At 42.3% G+C, this 25,270-nt stretch overlaps 3 protein-coding genes across 3 annotated transcripts; 2 read left to right on the forward strand and 1 right to left on the reverse strand.

The window, feature by feature from the left end:
* The first annotated feature begins 15,745 nt into the window (after nt 1-15,745).
* On the forward strand, nt 15,746-20,503 carry LOC106582765 (GDH/6PGL endoplasmic bifunctional protein). Its single transcript, XM_014166175.2, has 4 exons — nt 15,746-16,396; nt 16,505-16,622; nt 16,764-17,033; nt 17,330-20,503. Exons 1-4 carry the CDS (start codon nt 15,746-15,748, stop codon nt 18,676-18,678), a joined length of 2,388 nt encoding a protein of 795 aa, XP_014021650.1. The 3' UTR covers nt 18,679-20,503.
* A 332-nt stretch (nt 20,504-20,835) lies between these two features.
* Nucleotides 20,836-22,864, reverse strand: LOC106582766 (uncharacterized). The gene is made up of 6 exons (XM_014166176.2): nt 22,535-22,864; nt 22,145-22,207; nt 21,938-22,017; nt 21,408-21,538; nt 21,209-21,275; nt 20,836-21,103 (listed from the first exon to the last, which is right to left on the reverse strand). The coding sequence occupies exons 1-6, from the start codon at nt 22,738-22,740 to the stop codon at nt 21,024-21,026; spliced, it is 627 nt and encodes a 208-aa protein (XP_014021651.1). The 5' UTR covers nt 22,741-22,864; the 3' UTR covers nt 20,836-21,023.
* Nucleotides 22,865-23,006: 142 nt separating this feature from the next.
* Nucleotides 23,007-24,965, forward strand: LOC106582767 (retinoid-binding protein 7). Its single transcript, XM_014166177.2, has 4 exons — nt 23,007-23,282; nt 24,002-24,180; nt 24,420-24,521; nt 24,622-24,965. The coding sequence occupies exons 1-4, from the start codon at nt 23,210-23,212 to the stop codon at nt 24,673-24,675; spliced, it is 408 nt and encodes a 135-aa protein (XP_014021652.1). The 5' UTR covers nt 23,007-23,209; the 3' UTR covers nt 24,676-24,965.
* Nucleotides 24,966-25,270: the final 305 nt, after the last annotated feature.

Genomic DNA, 25,270 nt, shown 5'->3' on the forward strand with positions numbered 1-25,270 from the left:
CTGTGAAATGTTCGTAAAAAATGTACGGATACAAACTTCAAACCACTGATCATGACAAATTAGCCCACTGGATGAAACTCCTGGACAGCAGTGGTGAGTAGCCTGATTGTCCATTCCATATTGTCCATTTACTTTGACCTGTCCTGTTTTTAGGATATGTAATTTGTTAACATGTCAGCACATTTTCTATTTGTTTGGCGTGGCATTTAGGTTAGGCTATTTGATCTGAGAAACCTGCATGAAACCGTCTCATACATTTTATCTCCAGCCTGTAGGCCACAAAAAAGGCCACATACTCTTTCTACCATATGCTTTATTTGCTACATGATTTATGTTATATAATGTTTTTGACGGAATGTTGGTGGGGCGCCGCAGCTATTAGTCTCTCCAACAGCACCCTGGAGAGGTGCGCTGGGAATGGACAAGATAAATATCTTGCATCCCTGCCTTTGACAAAGTGGACACTGCTTATCATAGGGTGGCATCAGCGCTCACCTAAAAAAGCCCACATGCCACTAGATGAGAGAAATTGTCATTGTTTTGGGGTAGAATGAATTATGTGAGGTGTTGGAGGTGCGTCTTGGTCAGTTTAGCTCAGAAAATGCCACCCTGGTCTATCTGACGCCATAGGCCAAGCACCAGAGCGGGCCGACCGTGGTGGTTGACCTCTTCTTCCAGTGGGGACGTCTCCAATTGGCATTGATAGTTTGCTCAATATGCAGACTTTAAAAAGGGTCAATCAGCAGTTGTTACATCCATTTTTGGACTTATACATGTATATGTGTCCATTTGATTCTTGAAGAACATAATTTATAAATGCTTCATGAGTTTAGTTCAACTGTTGTATGCCATCAGAATCCAAAATACAGCATATAGCCTCAAAACATTGTTCAAACTATAATTTTGATATCATGGATGGCCAGTCCTTGCATCCATAGATCTATCGATTAATTTGAGAGTGGATACATTTCTCCAGGCCCGTCCCTCAGTTTTTCAGTATTGTTTCTACTGTTGATTGCCGCATTAAGACATGTCTTGGAATGATGGAAACATAAATGTCAAAGTGGCAATATTATAATGACTTTAATACTTTCGTATGCATGGCACGCTACATATGACAATATTTCTGAGTGAGCATTTATCATTTGGTCATTTACCTATTACCTTTCATGATACTGGTACATGCTGTTTTATATGGAAGGACGTGCACACACTATTGGAATAAATGTGTATAGACATCTTGTAATTTTGTTGACATTCTGGAAGGGATCAGATTAACACATAGCCAGATAGATAAATTACAGTAACTAGCTACGGTACCTTACTGAGTTGTTGTTTTTACTTTCTTCCAGTGGTAGGCTACTGGTCAGTCTAAGTCGCCAGCTTTTTACTGAGGTAAAGACAGTTTCAGGTTGGATATTCAATGGATATTCGCACTTTCAAAACACTTGAGCCACAGACTCCAAATAAGTGTCCGATGTTGGAAAAATTGCTCACAATGCACAGGTCTTATTTTCACGATTTGGACATTAATTTGCTTTCCAAAGCTACTAAACATGTGGAAATGTGAGCAGCGTTTTGTATTCCTAGTTCAAATAGTTAGGGAGTGTAAACAAAGCACAAACTTTTTTTACATTCGAATTGCAATAGCTCCTTGGTCATGTGACCGACTGACCTCAAACAAAATTCAGAATGTACACTCAGTGGGCCTACACATTGCATACCCTCTAGTTTGTCCATTTTCATCTCGCATGTTTTTACATGAATTTTTCGAACTTTCTAATTTCAAAAGCTCCTTGGTCATGTGACCTACTAACCTCAAACTACTTTCAGAATGTACATGGACTGGCGGAGACGGGCGCCGCAAGGTGTCCAGTGCGGTAACGCGACTGATCCCGGGGAGAGTTCTCTTTTCTTTGTGAAGGGCAGGGCACCCTGGAATGGGTTCGCCCTGTGAGAGGGGCCCAAGCCCTGGAAAGCTTTGCAGTTCCGGCGGCATCCGGGGAGCTCCTGCTGGCCCTTGAAAATCCGGGGGAGAGGGTGTAAATCTCAAGCCGGGCTGTACCAATATCCGCAGTAGGTCTCCAAGGTTAATAACAATGTAGGTAAGGGAAGTTGGCAAGTCAGATCCATAATTTCGGGATAAGGATTGACTCTAAGGGCTGGGTCGGTCGGGCTGGAGTGCGAAGCGGGGCTGGGCTGGGCTCGAGCCGCGGCTGGGGGAGCAGTTGCTCCATCGCCCTCTCGCCACCGTTGGAAGTTTGTTGTGCGGCCCATCTTGCGGTCTCTCGTGCGTGGTCTCGCAAGGGGGTGCTTGTGGGGGTTTGTCGGGGTGTTATCTGTCGGCTGGCCAAAGGCGGACCGGTGCGGGGTTGGCGGCGGCGACTCTGGATGCACGCCGGGACCTTATCGCGAATCTCCCCAGCTATGGCCCCGTTTGCCTAGCAGCTGACTTTGAACTGGTGCGGACCAGGGGAATCCGACTGTTTAATTAAAACAAAGCATTGCGAAGGTCCAAGGTGGTTGTTGACAAGATGTGATTTCCGCCCAGTGCTCTGAATGCCAAAGTGAAGAAATTAAATGAAGCGCGGGTAAACAGCAGGAGTAACTAGGACTCTCTTAAGGAGTCCTTAGCCCAGGACATTGGGGTTCCATGCTTCCCGAAATAATGTGAAGTCGAATACGGGCGACCCCAAACCATACATTGTCACCTGCTTGCAGGTGGCCCTAACATTGCAACAAACTGGAGCAAAAGGTGCCTTCAGATCGAACGAAAACCTGATCCGGCTGAGAGGGACTACCTCGGATAGGTTAAAGTGGGAGGTAAGGGAAGACGGAAAAGTCAGATCCATAACTTCGGGATAAATAGTACCGTAGCCCTTGGAGGGCTCTTCCAACCCCTACTCTGTGTCTCACCTGTTTGAGGGAGTCTCTCCAATTGCTAGGAGACAAACTGTCTCTAGCATGTTAGTACAGGGGGGTAAGGGAGATAGAGGTAGCCCTCTAGCAAGGCTCTTCAAATCCCTCCCTGAATGTCACCTATTTTCAGGTGTCGCTAACAATGCAAACCAAATGGGAGTTACTTGCCGATGGTGACGGCTGTTGATCGTTTACGGAAGGCGGTAATTGGTCCTGGAATATGGGACTTTCGGTCAAGCATAAAAATGTGATGGCGGTTCCACCAGACTCAATGATTTGCTGCGGGGCTCTTGTAAACAAATCCTGACCTTGACAGGAAGCCAATCTGAAAATGATGGCTTGAACACATCCCTGGCTTTGGCTGGGAGGGGGGAGTTAAGTCCTGGGAGACTGCTGATGAAAGTGTACCGCTGGCATCAGTCTGATCACAGAGCGGCTGTGGTGAAATGTTTAAACACGCATCCCCCGTATACTTAGCTAACTCTAAACCGCAAAGGTTTGAATCGACACTTGCTTCGGCTGGATCCGCTAACAGTGGAGCACTAAATAGAGATGGAATGTGCTTAGCGGTTATGTACACTGCGAGATGCGGGACGCTACACATTCTATGTGGGAGCTCTCCTTCATGCTCCTAGGAGCATGTAGTGGAGATGGCATGTGCCTTACCATTAGCTGACACTACCAGGCCTCAGGCTTGCCTGAGTGCGGGACATCGCACATTGTAGGTGGGGAAGTCTCCTCTACGCTCACTAGACTCGAGGTGGAGACTAAACCCATTGGCCGCGCAGTGATAGGGCATTGCATGGATCTGGCTCATGCCCGACAAAGTCGGGAGAGGCATCTCCAGTTTGTCCCGGGAGGGAGGCCTACATCTGATGTGGGTGGTACCATCCACACCCATTAATTTGCTGCGGACCCATAAAATGGACGGAATAAGTTTAGATTCCCACTGGGCACGGATCACTGAATGTCAACTTGATGAAATTCAAAGGAGTGTGCCCACCTGTAGTAATCCTGCTCAGTACGAGAGGAACCGCAGGTTCAGACATTTGGTGTATGTGCTTGGCTGATGAGCCAATGGTGTGAAGCTACCATCTGTGGGATTATGACTGAACGCCTCTAAGTCAGAATCCACCCTAAACGTAACGATACCGTAGCGCCGCAGATCTTCGGTTGGCCCGGGATAGCCTGCCTCTTTTGGCAGGTGAGTAGAACCGTTCGTGACGGGGTTGGGTTGCGGCCTGATGAGTTGCCCGCCCCTCTCCTGATGCGCACTGCATCTTTGTGGGGAACCTGGTGCTACATCACTCGTAGACGACCTGATTCTAGGTCAAGGTTTCGTACGTAGCAGAGCAGCTCACTCGCTGCGATCTATTGAAAGTCAGCCCTCGAACCAAGCTTTTGTCGGGGATGGAAGACGTCTTCCTCCACCATCCTCCTTTACTTACGGGTTACCAGGTGCATACAGAAGGGCCAGGTCCAGAGGCCAGACACCGAGTGTGAGAGAGCCCAGGCAGGCGGGTAGAAGGCATAAGACATTGACATTGGGCTCTGGATAGGTAGGGGGCTAGGTGGTGGTCGCCCATCCGCCCGGGCCTGTCCTCTGGTGGGACTGTGAGTCAGGTTGGGACTAGCTATGGAAGTCAAAGGGTCACCAGGTGCACGAGGAGGCCTCCCCCAAGGTGGGGGGGCACTCAGAATCCGAGCAGGGGCGGCCGGACTCTGGGGCTGGGGTAGCACTCACTGGGGAAGTTGGAGTAGGGACTTAGTCTCTGAGCCTGTATCGGGTTACAAGGGGCACATGGTTCCTGACAGCGGGACTATAGACGTTTTAGTAATTCCAGGGAGTAAGCTATACTAAAATCGTGTGAGATGAAAATGAACAAACTGAAGGGTGTGCAATGTGTAGGCCCACTGAGTGTACATGCTGAACTTTGTTTGAGGTCAGTAGGTCACATTCCCAGAGAGCTATTGAAATTAGAAACATTTCAAATGAATGTAAAATCATGTGAGATGAAAATGGACAAACAAAAATTTGTGCTACATGTAAGCCTACTCAGTGGATATTCTGAAAGTAGTTGGAGGTCATAAGACTAAGGAGCTATTGAAATTTGAAACATTTAAAAATTATTGTCAAATCTCATGAGACGCAAATGGACAAACAAAGGCCCAAGTGAATAAGTGTGTGAGTGACACTGTCCTTCACGGGGGCATAGCAGGCAAATTTAATGTAAAATCGTGTGAGAAAATGGACAGATAAAAGGGTGTGCAATGTGTAGGCCCACTGAGTGTACTGTACATTCTGAACCTTGTTTGAGGTCAGTAGGTCACATGACCAAGAAGCTATTGAAATTCAAAAGTTTACAAAATTAATGACTAAGGAGCTATTGAAATTTGAAACGTTCAAAAATTATCATAAAACTCATGAGATGCAAATGGACAAACAAAAGTCTGTGCCATGTGTAGGCCCACTGAGTGTAGATTAAGAACCTTGTTTGAGGTGTGTGGGTCTCATGACCAAGGTGCTATTGAATTTCAATTGAAAAAAAATTAAAGTTTAAAAAGTGTGATGTAAATCAACAGAAAAAAGCGTGTGCAATGTGTGTCTATGCCATCGGGTTAGCTAGAACCAGTTTTGAAAGTTTTAGGAGTAATGGTTAAAGAGCTATTGAAATGTGAAAAATGTGAAATGTCACTATGTTGACGGTCCCTAACTGCTGTTGGTGGACATAATGAAAACTAAATCAAATCAAATGTATTTATATAGCCCTTCTTACATCAGCTAATATCTCAAAGTGCTGTACAGAATCCCAGCCTAAAACCCCAAACAGCAAGCAATGCAGGTGTAGAAGCACGGTGGCTAGGAAAAACTCCCTAGAAAAGGCCAAAACCTAGGAAGAAACCTAGAGAGGAACCAGGCTATGAGGGCTGGCCAGTCCTCTTCTGGCTGTGCCGGGTGGAGATTATAACAGAACATGGCCAAGATGTTCAAATGTTCATAAATGACCAGCATGGTCAAATAATAATAATCACAGTAGTTGTCGAGGGTGCAACAGGTCAGCACCTCAGGAGTAAATGTCAGTTGGCTTTTCATAGCCGATCATTGAGAACAGCAGGTCTGGGACAGGTAGCACGTCCGGTGAACAGGTCAGGGTTCCATAGACGCAGTCAGAACAGTTGAAACTGGAGCAGCAGCACGGCCAGGTGGACTGGGGACAGCAAGGAGTCATCATGCCAGGTAGTCCTGAGGCATGGTCCTAGGGCTCAGGTCCCCCGAGAGAGAGAATTGGAGAGAGCATACTTAAATTCACACAGGACACTGGAGAAATACTCCAGATATAACAGACTGACCCTAGCCCCCCGACACATAAACTACTGCAGCACAAATACTGGAGGCTGAGACAGGAGGGGTCAGGAGACACTGTGGCCCCATCCGATAATACCCCCGGACAGGGCCAAACATATAACCCCACCCACTTTGCTGAAGCACAGCCCCCACACCACTAGAGGGAAAACTTCAACCACCAACTTACCATCCTGAGACAAGGCCGAGCATAGCCCACTTAGATCTCCGCCACGGCACAACCCAAGGGGGGGCGCCAACCCAGACAGGAAGGCCACGTCAGTGACTCAACCCACTCAAGTGACGCACCCCAGTGACTCGGCCCCTGTAATAGGGTTAGAGGCAGAGAATCCCAGTTGAGCATAGGTATGCCGCATTTTACTTCATGAAATCAAGAAAAAGCTGACAGAGGTAAAGACAGATTCAGGCGAATATCCATCGAATATTCAACCTGAATCTGTCTTTACCTCGGTCAGCTTTCTCTTGATTTCATGAAGTAAAATGCGGCATACCTATGCAATGGAATTGTAAGATTACTTGTTAGATTTTACTGCACTGTCAGAACTAGAAGCACAAGCATTTCACTACACTCGCAATAACATCTGCTAACCATGTGTATGTGACCAATAAAATGTTGATTTGATGGTGTGTTCCTCTTTTACAATGTAAATTATGCAACTTTAGCTCTATTTTTGTATCTGAAAACAAGCAATTCTATCGTACTAGCTGGTTGAACGCGGTACTGCGGCAAGCAGACTGCTTCTCCTTGAACGCGGTGGTGAATGCGTTGCTGAGACCCCATTGGCTATCGAATGGCCAATAGCGTGACACGTGGGTCTTGACGGCTGCACGCTAGGTTTTGTTTATCCTCGGGGTGGGTCAAATTTCCGGGATTACTGTTTACGACTTTTCGCTTCAGTAATTGCAGCTGCTGTACAGTATGTCCACAAATGGAACAAGGAGCTAGTTATACAAATATTTGCCACGGTGCTTCAAAAGTAATTATCCGGTAAAAAAATACAAACGTCAGTAGCTAACGAGGAACTGATTTCGGAAGAAGCCCCTGACTGCAGTGTGCAGTTCGGGGCCGGGCTCAATGTTGGCGGAGTCAAACGCGTTTAACCCAAACCCTTCCCGTCTCCTTCAAGATAACCCAAGTTGAGGTAAACGTTGAAGGTGTCAATGAAAGTGAATCCTAACCTACATGGATAAAAATACAAATCATGGAAGTAAGTGAGACTGTCATTATGCATAATGTACTTTGTAATATTCATGTTATACCAGTGCAGTGGTATATTTTATATGACCAACGACCGCATCGATGTTAGCATAGCGTTAATTAGCACCCATTTGCACGTGAGCCAGCTAATTGCTCACAATGAGGGAATCTTATTTGGACTAACTTGCCTACTTGAGCAGTAAGCCTGGGTTTACGTGTACAGTTATGTAATCGATTTGATCGTAGATTATTAATTTTTTTTGCGTTTCTTCAATGTATGCCTTGTTGTGTTTTGCTGGCTCTAAATATGTATCGTTGATGCCATTCCCATAGTTACACAGTTTACACATAGTATATACAATAATGAAATCACCTGGTCCCAACATACATGGCAAGTCAAGAAAAGTCATTGTAACTTGTTCACACTGCAAACTAAAGTTAAATAAGAAAAACTTAAACACATTTATGAAGATTTGCTTTGAAACAGTGTCCAAGGAAAGATTTTTGGCATGTGAGTGCGTTGATGTGAAAAATTGTGTTTGCAGTCGAAAATACATTTTCTGGTCCAGCAACACCCATACATGTTGTGAAAAATACTTGGGCTAATTCAGTTCCAACTGTGTTCAGAACTGTTATGCATGCTGGAGTATAAAAATCTGTTGAACTGTACTTTTTCTTTACTTTCACATACACTGTGTGTAAGGGGGTGCATAACTGGTGGCAGGGAAGTCAGACGCAGGAGAGCAGAACTAGATAGTAGCCAGAGCAGTTTAATCCAAAAACCAACGGCATAAAAATACAACAGAATATGGGTACAAAAAACCCGACGTGCACCAGAACTTACAACAAACAATCCCACACAAAGACATGGAGGGAACAGAGGGTTAAATACACAACAAATAATGAGGGAAATGGAAACCAGGTGTGTAGGAAAACAAGACAAAACAAATGGAAAATGAAAAGTGGATCGACGATGGCTAAAAGACCGGTACCGCCGAACGCCGCCCGAACAAGGAGAGGAAACGACTTCACAGAAACATTGCTCGGATCTTGTCCCCTGGACCTTGGAGGACATTTGGTGTGGATGATGTTCAGGTTAGATATTCTTTAAATTATTCCACTGAACAGTACCATTTGATTGTCATTCCTTTATTGAAAAGTGTACCTTGTTCACACCACAGGGCCTACCAAAGCAAGGTTTCTCAAACAACTGTGCTGTGTTTGTTTTGATGATAAGATGCTGGCTGTTCAGTATATTATATTAGTCCTATTTTCTGTTATAACATATAAAAAGTTATTTCTGTGCTTGCAGCATGCAAAGCACACTATTATTGCTCATACCTTTTCTTGTTTATTATTCTTGACACTTTTTGGGACCTATTTCCTACAATTTTTACACTACATACACAATTCATACATCAAACACCTGCATAGCTGGATGCTGATGTGATATGCTGTGACTTCTTGGACTTCTACATCCGGAAATATATTCCTGGGAGGGGGTGTTTATTATTATTTACTATTATTGTTATTGTCATAACTCTCAAACTTAACCTACTCTTTCTTAACATACAGTACGCTCTGTACATTGCAATGGAAGTACAGTGTGATTTCACTGAGGTATGTATAAATTATGAAATTCTCATCACTAGTGGATATGTTTTTAAGGATCCCTATCCGATTATATGATTTTCTTTTTCAAAGGAAAGCATGCAGCAAATAAGGCCTAGTTCTCCTGCAGAACTTTCCCATGCCGTAAGTCTTGAACAATATAAAAACTTAATTTGCATCCTTAAAATCACTTGTTTCACTGTAGCCAGACTGACCTGAATATATTTTCTTATTGAATGTATGTCATTCACTCACTAAGGTCTGAAGAAGAGGTTGAAAGATGGAAAAAGGCGGCGAAAACAAAATACACTACAGGTAGGTGGTATGGTCTTAAACCAATGTTTAAAGACTTAACCCCCCCCCCCAAATATATTTCAGGATGATGTAGAAGACGTCGCAGCATGTCACATCAGCATCCAGGATCAGGTACTGTATAGGCTATTAGATGAAGTAAGGTGCATTCTTGACACCCATCCCTAGAGATTCCCTTACATTACTTAATGACCACAATCTGTTTTCTTTCTAGATGATACTGAAAACAAAATGCACAACGAACTGGGAGCTGTGACCTGGGTATGTAGTCTACTGTGTGTAATGCTGAAGGCTTGATGTATGGAAAGATATAATAGCTGTGATGACTTGTTGAGTAGTTATAGATACTTCCCCCCCCACTGTATTTGATCCCCTGCTGATTTTGTACGTTTGCCCCCTGATAAAGAAAGGATCAGTCTATAATTTTAATGGTAGGTTTATTTGAACAGTGAGAGACAGAATAACAACAAAAATATCCAGAAAAACGCATGTCAAAAATGTTATAACTTGATTTGCATTTTAATGAGGGAAATAAGTATTTGACCCCCTCTCAATCAGAAAGATTTCTGGCTCCCAGGTGTCTTTTTATTGAGGAGCAGGAGTGAAGCCATTTTTGAAGTGTTCAAACCTTGTTTTTGTCTGCTGTGTTAATTGTTTCAATTGTCAATTGTGTTGTTTAGTAAAGATGACAGAAGTCAGTAGAGTCTCTGATCTCTTTTCTGGAGCTGGTATAACTTAATGTACAAAAGCACATGCCGCTTGTCAGTATGTCTATATGGTGTAGTCTGTCTCCATTCTCATGAGGAAAGTAAATAGCATTATAACTCATGTAGTAACTGTATATGCTCAATTAAATAATATAATTACAAAGTTATAACATCTATCAACACAATTTTAACATGACATGAATAACAAGTATATTGTTCACTGCATCATCAGTAGCTTGTCTCAAATATAGCATGAAGCAAAAAGTGTTACAACACGTGCTGGTACCACTTTATATAATATTTCTTACGATCTTCAAAAATGAAATGCGTTTGTATTCCGTGTGTGACTGTCAAACCTCAGATGGACAAAAAAAGGTGGGTGGGGTCAAACGTTTGTTGCTGATAGCTAGCACAGGGACAAGCAGTAACAGATTGCAGTAGTCAGACATGACATGAAGCACCAATATCGTTGGATCCTTCATTTGTTTTTGCACTGACGTTACACAGACGTTTCAGAACAGTCGGCCCCTTGAATGCTACTGTTATATATCTAACATGAGCTAGCAGGGATTGAAATCTAACGAGCTACATCCTATCAAACCTGTAGTCTGATGTGTTTGGTTAGCCCGCTAGCTAATATAGCCAATGTTAGGGCAAGCAAGGTTAGGACTCTAGCTAGCCTGTTGTGCTAGCGACGATGCTAACCATTTATCTAGCAAGCTAAACATTTGGCTAGCTGGCATCAAACATATAGGGTCACGTTAGTTACAGTTTGGTGATGGTGAATTACATTATTCAACATATTGCTAGATTTTTTTATTTAACTATGCAAGTCAGTTAAATTCGTATTTACAATGACGGCCTAGGAACATTGGATTATAACTGCCTTGTTCAGGGGCAGAACGACAGATTTTTACCTTGTGAGCTCGGAGATTGGATCTAGCAACCTTTCAGTTACTGGCCCAACGCTCTAACCACTAGGCTACCTGGATAGCCAATTGACTTTCTACAATTTCTAGTTAACTAACAACATTAGCGAAGCTAGTAACAATCACATTGGCTAGCAGCATGACATCATTAATATTCTGGAGGAAGTGGAAATGCTGATTCGAAAGTGCGAGGCTTCAGATACAATTGATAAAAAGTTGTCACGATGTGCGCGCTGCTGCTTTGTCTCCTCTCATTTACGTGACTCAGTTTCCATCTGGAACTCTCATGTTTAGAGGTGTAGCCAGACTTCACCTTCTTGACCTGCCCTCGCTTAATCTAGTTGACTCTCCAATAGGGAAAATATGTGTCTCCTTTCTCCCTCAGAACAACAGATCTATACGTGCTTTATTTCAAAGGGATATTGTATCCATTCCTTATGTTACAAGTTACTGGAATACATTGGTCACTAATATCTATTGGGAAAAAGTCTGGTTATTACCACACAATACTTGCTTGTTAACAAGGTCAAAGAGGTCTCTTTCAGAATGAACCATAAGTATTACCCTGCGAATCATTACCTGAAGAAACTCAAAAAAGACATTAACATTGGTTGTACTTTTTGTGTTGAGCATCCAGAAACAGTGTCGTATTTATTTTGGCATTGTCTACATGTAAAACAATTATGGAAAGATATTCACAGTTTTATAATTGTTAATATTCTTGATGACTTTTGTTTGTTATGGGAGAATGTGCTGCTCGGGTTTCCTTAACCGTAATAAAGATCAAGAAAAACAATTTTACCTCAAATCTAATTGTGCTAATGGGAAAATTTCATATTCATAAATGTAAATTCACGAATAAAAAAACACTCTTCTGTGTTTTCTATAAGGAATTCGAGCAGTACATTAAGACCATTCTACATTCTTCTAATAAGAAAGCTGTTAAAACAATCAATATGTGTGTTTCTTTTAAGGTCTTTGTATAATTTGTAATTTGTTGTACCTCCTAGCATATGTTATCATTGTCTATTTATGTATACAGACTTTTCTACATTGGTAATAAAAAATAAATTTAAAAAATCTAAATTTACGTGACTCAGCTGCCTGCTGCAACGCTCTCATCACACACATCTCTCCAACTCTCCCCACCAGTAGACCAATTTCAGGAAAACTGCTTACATGGCAACCCTGACCATACACGCCTTAAACGGATACAGATTTTCTCAAAACAGATGTGGCAACCCGGAAACGAGAGAAAGGTCTATCTACAAATAGAGATAAATAGTAATGCGTCTTTTTGTAGACATTAACGCCGCCACTAACATTTTGTAGACACTAACAAAGCCTACAGGGAACAAATGAATGGGCGTTTTGGATAAACGCCTCAAGGTCTCAGAAGCCTGTGTTAATTCAGACCTTGCATTCTGTGTTTATTCCGAACCCCTATTCATTCACCATCCATTTTCACATAGGGATGGCTGAACGAACCAAAAGGTAACTAATTTCCGAGCTCTGTAATGTGTAGGCTAGTTATTTATAATGCAAGGTGATGTGTAGGTCCTTCACTCAGTCGCCTGTGTCCTGGAAGATTTTTTATTTACAGCCTGCGCTGTTGGCTGTTACTCCTTTTCAACTTCAAACTGCAAACACTCAGCCATCACTTTTAATGTGCAGTTTCAAGTCAACAACCGCACTATTATTTTCTTGTGACGTTGAAAAAAAAAAAAACTTATTACAGGAAGGATTCAAATGTAATTGACTGAACAATTATGCCTTTTGATTAATTGTATGGGACGCATTCAAGCTGATCACTTTTGTCAAATTGGTGACCATTGTTTAATCGCCGCCTATAAGTGTTTTGCATTATGGGGATACAAATTGTCCGAATACAAGTTGCTGCAGTTGTTCTTCACTAACGGCATCCTGCATCGCCTACATTGTAGGAGGCTCTATTGTCGTTAGGGTATTTTTGTTTGACCCACAAGCACGTCACCTAAGACAAGACTGAAACAGGAACCAACTTTGCCGCGATTCAAGTCGCCTTACACAGGGGATATATCCAAATGAATGTAATCTATAACGCTCTCTCACTTAGACACAGATAATTTCAGTTTGTGAGTGTGTGTGATGTGTTTACTTCGACGTTATAAAGAAACACTTTTATAAAACAATGGCAACAGTGCCGTGTCGATCTGAGCCTTGCTGTTTGAAAACCACATTAGTGTCCGACTTTCGGTTGTCACGGATGCACCTCCCCCCCCAATTTCACATCTCCCACTTTTGTCTACAGTCGATTGCTGAAACCACTCAAACGCCCCCACGGTTTTATCGCGAAGCGCATGTGTCACGCTGGCCTCCGGTGTCACGTGACTGCTCCAGGACCTAGTCTATCTTTTGACAGAGATATTGAACTATGCGATCATTCATCGAACTCGACATTTGCGGGAACAGGTACGCTACATTTCCATACAGTGTTTAGACTAGGTTCGATTGAATAGTTTGAGTGAGAGGGATTTGGTATAGAAACGGACTTTATTGTGATTGTAGTAAATGGACAGAAAAGCTTTTGTTGGGTAACATTGTATGCATCAACGGCATGCTGTGGCTAAAGTTGTACAGCTAGCAGGTGGAACTGTCAGACCTATTGTATGGGCATAGATAGTGATGGCCATGCACATTAGCACACATGGTTTTCAATAGGGACTTCACGTGACATATTGCAGCGCCATAAGCCACCGTAGAGAGGACACTTCATGACAAGTGCAGCATATTTGAGGGGGTCTTTTCTTTGTACATTTTTTTGTTTATCAGACTAAATGGAATAATTGTAGAAAATAGCATCCATAATCAGGCTATTATTTCTTATTCAATGTCTATCCTATAGTTTGGATGAAGTGGATAAAGACACTATACAGAAGGGGTTTGTTAAATCATTTCAAATCAAATTTTATTGGTACACATATTTAGCAGATGTTATTGCAGGTGGAGCAAAATGCTTGTGTTCCTAGCTCCAACAGTGTAGTAGTATCTAACAGTTCACAACAATACACTCATGTAAAATAATGGAATTAAGAAATATTAAATCGAGCAATGTCGGAGTGGCGTTGACTAAAATACAGTGGAATAGTATATACATATGAGATGAGTAAATCAGTATGTAAACATTATTAATGTGACTAGTGTTCCATTATTAAAGTGGCCAGTGATTCCAAGTCTGTATATTAAGGGCAGCAGCCTCTAAGGTGTATGGCTATTTAACAGTCTGATGGCCTTGAGATGGAAGCTGTTTTTCAGTCTCTCGGTCCCAGCTTTGATGCACCTGTACTGACCTCGCCTTCTGGATGAGAGCGGGGTGAACAGGCCGTGGCTCAGGTGGTTGATGTCCTTGATGATCTTTTTGTCCCTCCTGTGACATCGGGTGCTGTAGGTGTCCTGGATTGCAGGTAGTTTGCCCCCGGTGAAGCGTTGGGCAAGACCGCACCACCCTCTGAAGAGCCCTGCGTTTGCGGGTGGTGCTGTTGCCGTATCAGGCGGTGATACAGCCCGACAGGATGCTCTCGATTGTGCATCTGTAAAAGTTTTATGGGCCAAGCTGTTTTGAAGCTGGTGTACAAAACCAAAAGTAACACGCAAAAAACAAAACTTAAGAACTGGAAGCATAGAAATAATGCACATAGAACAGATGTACCACTTCTTTAACTTGCTTTCAATGAGAATCACAGATCTATAACTCACATTTCTATGTGAATATGGTCGGGTCTCCCCAAAAGTTACATATTGCAACCTCAAAAGTGTCTTAAAGAAGGCTTTGGTTACCCAAGGTTGAAAAAGTAAATTTATGTTCACACCGAATGAGCCAGCCTATTTTAATCTTTATTTAAAAAATGTGTTAGGCAGCCAGAGCTGTGATCTTGGTGGTTTGGGATAGCACAACTCCCAAATCTTGACTCACCGTCATGCATCAGCTAAAAATGTTAGTGTCCATCCATACCAATAGTATGATTCACAGGAGAATTCAGTGGCAATGACCTTTGTTGTTTGCTGTGTAAACTTGATCAATACTAGACTATGATTTCAAATGTTTCGGTAAAGTTACGCAAACCATTTACGGTAGATGCCTCTTCTGTGTATCTTGTCAATATTGACTTTACTCCTTTGAATGGGTTCAATCTAGAAACCAGTGTTTCTCCATTGATCTGTTGTCTCTAACCTTCAACCCAAAACATGAAGGCCTAAAGGTTCAACCACAACAATGAAGGCGGAAATGTGTAGAGAACAGGATTGGCCTGTTATCTACTGACAAAGGAGTTACCTCTGCCACAATAAATAAAGACTTGATCTAGCTATGACACAGACATGTGACGGTGGAGGTGACTGTAGAAGGAAGGTGGTGGTGTCCATATGTTGTAGTTCCTGGTATAGCTAAGAGCTGACCATTTCCACCCACAAACCAAATATGCCACAGTATTAAGAGTAGGCTAGGCTGCCTCCCAGAAATCCTGCTTGCATTGGCAGAAAACCAATCCACGACTGCAATCAATGTGTGTTTTTAAGCCAGTGAATCAGCCACTGTGATTATGGGTTAATAACAACTGAATACTTAGCAATCCAAACCAGGTCTGTAAATCACCTTTTTGAAGTTATTCCTGATCTGTCTTGCTCGGTCTCTCTCTCCTGTAGGAGCTGATCTGTGTTGGACCAGAGAATGTGGAAAGTTGTGTGGGCAACACTGCTGCTCCTGGCCACTGTGTGTGCCCAGAGAGGCTATGCCAAGGAGACCAAGGGAGCACAGAAGGTGGGGCATGTGTCAGTGGTCATAGTGGGAGGTACAGGTGACTTGGCTAAGAAGTACCTGTGGCAGGGCTTCTTCCATCTGTACGCTAGCCAAGTGAGTAGCGGCTACAGTTTCTCCTTTTATGGCGGAGGCCTGTTGCCCAAAGATAAGGCCACGCCGTTCCTGTTTGAGGCGCTAAAGGCAGTGGTCTGTCCTCGGGAGCTGTCTGTGGAGCGCTGTGCCCTGGTGAAGGAGCAGTTTCTGAAGTTGGCAGAGTATAGGCAGCTGAAGACTTCAGAGGACTACCAGGCCCTGGGCAAACACCTGACAGAGCAGCTGAGGCAGGAGGGCATAGTGGAGGCAGGCAGGCTGTTCTACCTGTCAGTGCCAGCCTTCGCTTATGCGGTCATTGCAGAAAGGATCAACAACAGCTGCAGACCGACCGACGGGGCGTGGTTGAGGGTGGTGCTGGAGAAGCCGTTTGGCCATGATTTCAGTAGTGCCCAACTACTGTCCACTCAACTGGGTACCTCCCTCAAGGATGAGGAGATGTACAGGATCGACCACTATTTAGGGAAGCAGGTGATGTACTAGGCCTCCTTATCAGTCCGCCGTAGACATTAACAGAAAACTTTCCCCCGTGAGGCCGATCTTTGTTTTAATTATATTGTTTGCTTTTATACTCAAAAGGTTGTCTCGAAGATTTTGCCATTCAGAAGGGAGAACAGTAAGCACCTGGATCCTATCTGGAACAGGCACCACATTGAGAGAGTGGAGATTGTACTGAAGGAGACCCTGGATGCCAGAGGTACTGTGTGGTCCCAGAAAACTGACCACTTCATATTTGATGTTCTCTTAAGCATGTGTAGTAACCCAATCTATAAGACTGTGATGGTGCCAGTAACATCACCTGTCATGAGGTGTTTTATTTACCCTACTTTTGTCACAGGTCGTATTCCCTTCTATGACCAGTACGGTGTGATCAGAGACGTGATACAGAACCACCTGACTGAGGTCATGACCCTTCTGACCATGAGGCTCCCAGACAACCTGAGCGACGTGAAGGAGGTCCTCAGGAACAAGCTGAAGATCTTCAGTGCCTTGCAGCACCTGGACAGGAATTGTGCTACCATTGGTCAGTACCAGAACTACAATCTAGAGGTACAGGAAGAACTGAACAAAACAAAGGAGTACTACAGCCTCACCCCCACCTTTGCTGGTAAGTGACATGAGAAAGTTTGTCTATAGGAGTTTTTTTCTTTGAGCCTGTGCATGAATAAAAAAAGTTGGCAGTAGTATAACAGGATGAATTTGTATTGACATCCCTAGTTATTAGTATATGACAGAGTTAATCAGTAAATTCGAGTTAACTTTTTGTAATTTTAGTGCATCATTTTTGAATTTGTATTTTAATTCAATCATTTTTTTTAAATTGTTTGACAGCCATAGGATACGATACATAGATTATTCGGGGAGTTTCAGTGATGAAACATACTTTTTGTTTTTCTATTTCAGGTATCATGGTGCATATTGACATTGCCCAGTACGAGAAAATGCCAATCATCCTGACCTCAGGGAAGATGCTGGATGAGCGCTTAGGCTATGCTCGCATTTTGTTCAAGAATGACATCTTCTGTGTCCAGAGCCATAACAGTGTCCACTGCAAGCCTAAGCAGATTGTGTTCTACTTTGGCCACGGCACTCTGCAGTACCCAGCCATTCTCGTGAGTAAGAACCTGTTCAAGCCAGACCTGATGGACACTGAGTGGAAGGAGGTAACGGAACACAAAGATGTCAGTGTATTAGGTATGCCCATCTCTGACTACTATGTTCTGACACCAACGGTGCAGAGAGAGGCTTACGCAGAACTCATTTTGCACATCTTCCAAGGCCGGAAGGACAGCTTTATCAGTACTGAGAACCTGCTAGCCTCCTGGGGTTTCTGGACTCCTCTCCTGCACGGTCTGGCCAAAACCTCCCCCCGCCTGTACCCCGGGGGAGAGGACAATGGCAACATGCTGGACTTCAAACTGTTGGGACGGGAAGTGACCTTCGCCAATGAGGCTGTGGTCATGATCACCCAAGACCACATGGGCGGGTCTGGGGCGGAGAGCTTCCAAGTGATGCAGGGGAAGTACCGCAGCGCTGAAATGGTGTCTGCCTGGCCCGAGGAGCTCATCGTGCGGCTGGCCACAGACCTGCAGGCTGCAGCGGAGAAAGCGGTAAGGGAGGAAGGCCGCTTCCACCTGGCCCTCTCCGGGGGTTCCAGTCCCCTAGCTCTGTTCCAGAGGCTGGCCCGCCACCACTACTCCTTCCCCTGGAGGGACACCCACGTGTGGATGGTGGACGAGCGATGCGTGCCTCTCACAGAGTTGGACTCCAACTTCCGCACCCTGCACGACCACCTGCTCCAACATGTAAAGATGCCCTATTTCAACATCCACCCCATGCCTGTGCAGATGAACCAGCGGCTATGTGTGGAGGAGGATAGTGGAGCGCTGCTCTATGAGAGAGACATCAACCAGCTGGTTAACGCCTCCAGCTTCCACTTTGTCCTTCTAGGAGTGGGCTACGACGGCCATACCGCCTCCCTCTTCCCAGGCAGCAAGCTTGACGCCCATGGGGACAGTCTGGTAGCCCTCACCGAGAGCCCAGCCAAGCCTCACCAGCGTATGAGCCTCACCCTCAGGGCTATCAACCAGGCCCAGAAAGTAGGTGTGCTGGTGATGGGTAAGAGCAAACATGAGCTGGTCACCCAGCTCAGCCGAGTCAAGGACAACCCAAACAAGTGGCCCATCACTGGTATCTGGCCGACCAGAGGCAGGCTAGTATGGTACATAGACTATGATGCTCTTTTAGGATAGCAAACAGCTGCGTTTGGCTCTGTGATACTGTAGCAATGAAATGATGTACATTTAAATGGAAATGAATGATTTGCTGTAATTTTACTATTTTGCTGTATTTTGACCAAGAATGTAAAGTAATGATGACGTTCTGTTGATTCTGGGCACCTTAAAGTATGGAAGTACATATGGTATACTGGCATATATTTTATTTTTCAATATACAGGATGTAGGGGTTCATGTGATTTATTTGTGTGTGTGTGTGGGGGGGGGGGGGGTATATTTACCAAATGGACATCTCAGGAAAGCAAAGTGGATATGGAAGTTTGTTAGTCTTTAATTATTACTCATGATCTGAATAAATAATAAAATATTTGTAAAAACAGTATATATTTCACATAAAGCTACCCATTCCACACTGAACCAGCATAGAATAGTATTGTTAATAGGGGACTTTAAACTGTGAAAGACCAACAATTTTGGTTAAAATTTCATTCAATCATATATGCCCCTATGGTAAATGGATTTGGACCTTTTGCTCCTATGGTCGACAGATAATGTAGACTATAGCCATGTATTATTGTATTTGTGCCTCAATGACAATTGAAATCAAAATGCATGATGTACTGTCCAGTACATTAAATGACATAAAAAGCATATTATGATCCATTGCTGCCTTAGATTAAAACAATGCTTGTGGATAAAGAAAATCAAAATCAAATTATCTAATGTATTATTTGATATCTATGTGAAATGTACAATTTCCACAGCCTTTGACCCTAATGTGTGTATTCTCCCCTATGAGCCAGCCCAGTAGTTCCTAATACTTCCTCTTTTAAAGACATGCTCCGGTACTTTGGCGACTTAGAAATGATTTTTTTAAACCTCTCGCTTTGAGCTGTATGTGTCAATCTGTAGTTCATACATGCATAATCTGAGTAGAATTACTGTTTTAGCCACGAAACCCCTAGTTTAAAAGTGATTGTTTTCTTGAACCTGTGCAGTGCCATTTTCCCTTCATTTCCCCCTTAGGCCAGCCCCGTAGCAATTTGAGTTCTAGCCAATGAGCTTCAGCCCCTCGCATTTGAGTGACAGCTAGCAAGAGGCCTGCCCGGCATTATCCAATGAGGTTGCAGGGTGGGCCCAACTTCTCAGTGGACACAGCAGAGAAAGAGAGAATGAGCAATAACGTGGTGCACATATGTTATGTTGTATGCAATTTTTGGGGACCACTTTTGGCTCATGAGTGCTACTTTCAGAACTACTGGCTAAAAAGTATACAAAAGCACCAGAGAATCACTTAATGTGAGTGAAATGGTGCTTACAAGATGTCTTCGATGTTTGAAGTTTTATTTGTCACATGCACAAGTACAGTGAAATGCTTAACTACGTTGTGACCTTCCAAACAAAGTACTTTTTTGATACTGTGAGTCTCCTCGTTTGAGATGTCCTTCACTGGCATTCACACAGATCTGCTCACTGCACAACATTTGATTTCAAAGTGTGTAACTAACTGAGTTCATAGATGTTTTATTTGTGGATTGAATTAGAGTTCCTCTTACGTAAAGGGCCTTTTTAGGATATTGAAATGGATTTAAAATGGGTTGATGAAGTTTAGTTCAACCGCTTCACTGCGTTGCCTTAATTCATTATACGGACAGGTGTATGTTAATATATATGTATTAGCTGAAGGTTATTTTGCCTGGGAAAAAGATGTAATTAGGTTTCACTTTGATGTTTGCGCATACAAATGTTATAGCACCTGATTATTCTGAATGCTGTAAGTGAACGTGTGGTTTGTTCCTTTGGGGTTCAAACAGTCTATTAATAAATTATTTACAATTTGTTTATGTTTATTTTTATACATATGGGGACCTAACACCATTTTTCTACATACTGTGCACACATGGAATTAATGTAACAGTTAATCACTGTTTTACCAGAAAGAAATAAACTACAGCTTTCACAACCCTTTCTGCACAGATTATTTTTAACTGCGATTTCAAACAAAGGAATGTTTAAGCAGAAACGTTGGGTACTTGAAAAATGTATATGCCCCTTTATGATAGTGGTATCCCTTTATGATAGTGGTAGCCCTTTATGATAGTGGTAGCCATTTCAATAGTTAACTTGAGTCTCAAAACGGAGTATTTGAATGCAAATAAACATATGCACACCAATTGATATCAAGTGTATTAAATTAAGGAAATGGGATATGTAAATTCACTACATACTACACTAGTCACCATACCGTGCAACAGTATCGCTTGCTGATGGTAGCCTGGAAACAGCATCAATTATAGATGGATGGGTCTATGGCGCATATATAATTACAACCTGGAGCAGCTGTAGACTGTTTGGACTAGTTAGCCATTGTTCCCTCTCTGGCAAGGCCTGGGTAGCCGATTGGTTTTTACCCAGAATCCTCCCTTCACCAAGAAGAAGGCTGAGAAGAAACATAAGCATCAGTTCTGTAATATGTGCATTATTATTACTGCAGGAACGATGTGTCTGGATCAGAGAGATTGGAGAACATGTGGTGGAGGCCTACCTGTACTCAGGATACAAGTCAATGATAGAACAAGGGACAAATAGTACAGCTCAGGAGTTGTTTTCGCCTGCGAATGCAGAAATATTCAAAAATGCTTTATGCATCATTTCCTTTGGAGCATTAAAACCTCTTGACCATACCATAATGCCAATCATTTTATTAGTATTGAACAATTGGGATATTCTCAAATGCTACTTACACACTGTTGTGCAGTCAGAGTCAGGGCGATGGTGCATAGTCCCTGGACAAAAGATACAAGTCCAAACCCATGGTAGGCTGCCCTGAAGCTCTGGGGAACTGGGTCTATCAGTGTGAATGTTACTGCAAAACCTAGTCAGGAGGCAGAATTTCATCAGTCAAACAGGTGCCAATTACCTGTGTCTCCTACCATTTGTAGATGTGTGATAAGTGGTTTCCAATAACTAAAATATGTATACATACTTCATACATACATTTAGATTGTTGCAATGAACGCTATATCGCAATCGGACTAAGCTACGGGGAAGATGGGAATGAATCAAGTGTATCTCTACTGCCATCTCTCTTTCATCATAATCAAATCAACGTATGATCTATGCTAAAATAACATGATCAAACATTGCTTTTCACAAAAGTCAAACAATCCGCGAGGAGCACACCCCATTAAAACTGTTAGAAATAGTTGCCAAGACATGTTCACAAAACAGGATGTACTCCCTCTATACTAAGACTAGACGTTCTCTAGCCTACCTGTTGCCATGAAGGACAGGACAATGAAGGCAGTGAGATTGTTCAGAAGAGGCTGCTGGCAGTATCTAGAAGATTTGGGTCTGAGGGATTTAAACTCTCAATCAGAAACTTAACTTAGTACACATGTAACATGCAGTCAAAAGGAATTAAAATGTGAAGCTTTTAGTAGCAAAATATTGACATATTGTATCGTTTGCATTTACTTACCTGGTTAGAACAAACAATTGAGGGATGAGAACTAGTGCCACAAAGACTGCATTAATTATTTGACTGAAAATAAAACGTTTATAACACTGGAGTTAGATTCATGCTCATTTAGAATAAGGCACGAATAGAAAACATATATCAAGGGTTTATTATCAGGATGTTTTGTACACATTCTCAGTTAAACGCGGAATTGCAGAATATAGGCAAAAAAGACAAAAGACAAAAGTAGATAACAGATATAGAGTGAAGTCTAGTCTTGACATCTTCGGATGGCGCATTTAATAGTACAAAAAAAAGAAATCCCCATCAGATCATTTTTGACACAAAAAGTCGACAATAAAAGTAGAATGCCTTCAAATAACTAGTTATCATTACATCTCAAAAACTTACAATTTTAACCTTTCATCCCGTGGAAGCCATCTGCTGGTATGATATGCCATGTATACTAAGGCGTAATGTAGCATTGTCAGCATAGATGAAGAAACTCTGTAAAAGAAGTGAGAGGTGATGAGTTTTGATGACACATCCTTTCCAGTTCTGACTACTGTGAAAATAATCCCCCAGCCACGCGTTGCATCATGCCCCGGGCTGTCCATGCGTGGCCTTCACTGGCCTGCCTATAGGGATCAGATTTCCTCGACCGACCACTACCGTAAAATGTAAAAAAAAAAATATTTTTTAATTAACCGTGGGGTTATAGTTGTCTTTGATTGTGGGCGCTATCTAACGAACTTGAATGAAACTGCATATCGCTCTAATTTATAGTGGCATTTTACATTGTTGGAAAGAGAGCAACCAAAGAGTGTGTACATGCTTTACAGCCTATTCTATTTGCAAGCGCTTATCTCAAATGTTATTTCGTCATATAATTGTGCAAAAAGTCATGTTCCGCCCTCCACTGGGCTACTCTCTCCCCTCTATTGTCCAAAATAGCTACCAACTATGAAAGATGACCCCTGCCCTATATTAACACGCCATAGCACAACACATCCCAGAGACTTTATATCGGTTCATTTAACAACTGCTTTCAATTGAAGTTTTGACAGTGCCACACGAGGATTCACCATGCCTATCGACTACAGTGGCACATGGGACATGACTAGTAATGAACACTTTGAAGGTTACATGGTTGCTCTTGGTAAGTTCTCTCTTTACTTGTTTATTGAAGCACACATTTTCTCACGTTTTTAGGCAAGTGACTTTGATTACATTAATATTGCCTATTTCTTGATTATTCATTAGCTGTTGGTAATTCATTCATGTGTAATGACATTAGGCAGTGTGCCGTTTCATTCAACTGAAATTCATTTTCTTTGATTCGTTTATTAGATACATTTTCAAACCCATAACATTTCATACTTTTCCTTTTTCCATTTCTGTCAATAATTCAAAACATATTTTAATGTTGTTGATAATAAAATGTATGTGATTCATATTGTCTGGAACTCTATAATTCCTTTTTTTTTTATGTATGGGGGCACATGGGGGGAACCTGTGTCAGAATTACTTCAGATGTCAATTCCTTCTATGTTCATCAGTAGCTATGAATTCTTAGCCTGGCAGTCGTTTTAGCTAACATTCCACTCCTTGCCACTCATTTGACAAATAACAGAAGTGCCAAGGAGTGGAACGAAATAGCTGAACAGAGATGACAACCGGGCTAATGAATGATAACTCCATACAATATGAATGGCAACTTCTTTCGAAAGACATTCTGAAGAATTCAAATTTGTCAAAAGCCTTGTCTTTGGAGTTAGGATTCATACCATTGCTCACCGGTAGCCTATTGAGAATAGATAGGAATGTTCCGTCTCTTTGGATGTATTTGTAACACATGCAGAATTTATTTCCCTACAGGCATTGATTTTGCAACACGCAAGATTGCAAACATGTTGAAGCCGCAGAAAGTGATTGAACAAGACAGTGATTCTTTCACCATCAAGACACTCACTACCTTCAAAAACTACACAGTCTCATTCAAGATTGGGGAAGAGTTTGAGGAGGTGACCAAAGCCATGGATAACAGAAAAGTCCAGGTAAACACGTGTAATCCGAAGAGCGATGGTATTTTATCATTGATGTCATGATTATCATGATGATTACAAAAAATGTTTTTATGTTGCTCCTTGTTGCTTATTGAACTGTGGGCTTCATTAGAGCAACATGTAACAGAGCTATCCATATGCCTATTTCAAGCCAGCTGCAGCTACTTCCCAGGTGTTTGAAAGTAATGGTCTACACTGCACATTTTGATAAATGCTCTGTTTTATAACAGACGGTGGTCAACTGGGACCATGATAAACTAGTGTGTGTTCAGAAGGGAGAGAAGAAGAACAGAGGGTGGACGCACTGGATAGAAGGAAATGAGCTCTATCTGGTATTTTTGCATGTACTCATATCTTCCTTCTAACTACATTGGTGACATTGACAAAGCATTAGTAGGCCTAACTGTTATGCATCGTTTCTCTCTCTTATAGGAACTCACCTGTGAGGATAAAGTCTGCAAGCAAATTTATAAAAAGAGTGCTTGACCATGCTTTAACCATAATATTTCTGCAACCTTATATTTTTTTTAAATATGCTTCAATCATAAATGTATCACTAAAATGATATGCTCATGGTACGCATGCTTTGAGTACCCAAAGAATTTGAAGAAAACATTAACATCATTAACAGAAATAGCAATGGTAATCATATGCTTGATGTGCATTGAGGAGTTGTATGTCCATTGTTATTTTTGAGTGGCTTGATAGTTCATGATTATCTACAATAAATGTGATTTACCCACTACCATCAATAAAGCACTGGACCATAATTCAAATTTATTGTATCGTGTTGTAATACTCCAACCCAGCAGGTGGTGCTGCAGGCCTATTGGTTTGATTGAATGACACCATCCAACTTTTCAAGTTTACTGTAATTAGATTTCTCATAAAGATGGTTCCATGTTAACGAGCCCATTACTCTAGAAACAATTGTACATGTTCTATAGTTTTCTGTTTTAAATATCATCTGGTGAAGAAGTGTATTCCTCGAGTAAACCGGTGTGGCGGCTGCTACGTATGCTATCCACTAACGTTACTAGCTGGCTAACATGACAGTGTCAGCAGTAAATGTCAACAACAA

The sequence above is a fragment of the Salmo salar genome, chromosome ssa22, assembly GCF_905237065.1.
Source record: "Salmo salar chromosome ssa22, Ssal_v3.1, whole genome shotgun sequence".
Classification (NCBI taxonomy): domain Eukaryota; kingdom Metazoa; phylum Chordata; class Actinopteri; order Salmoniformes; family Salmonidae; genus Salmo; species Salmo salar.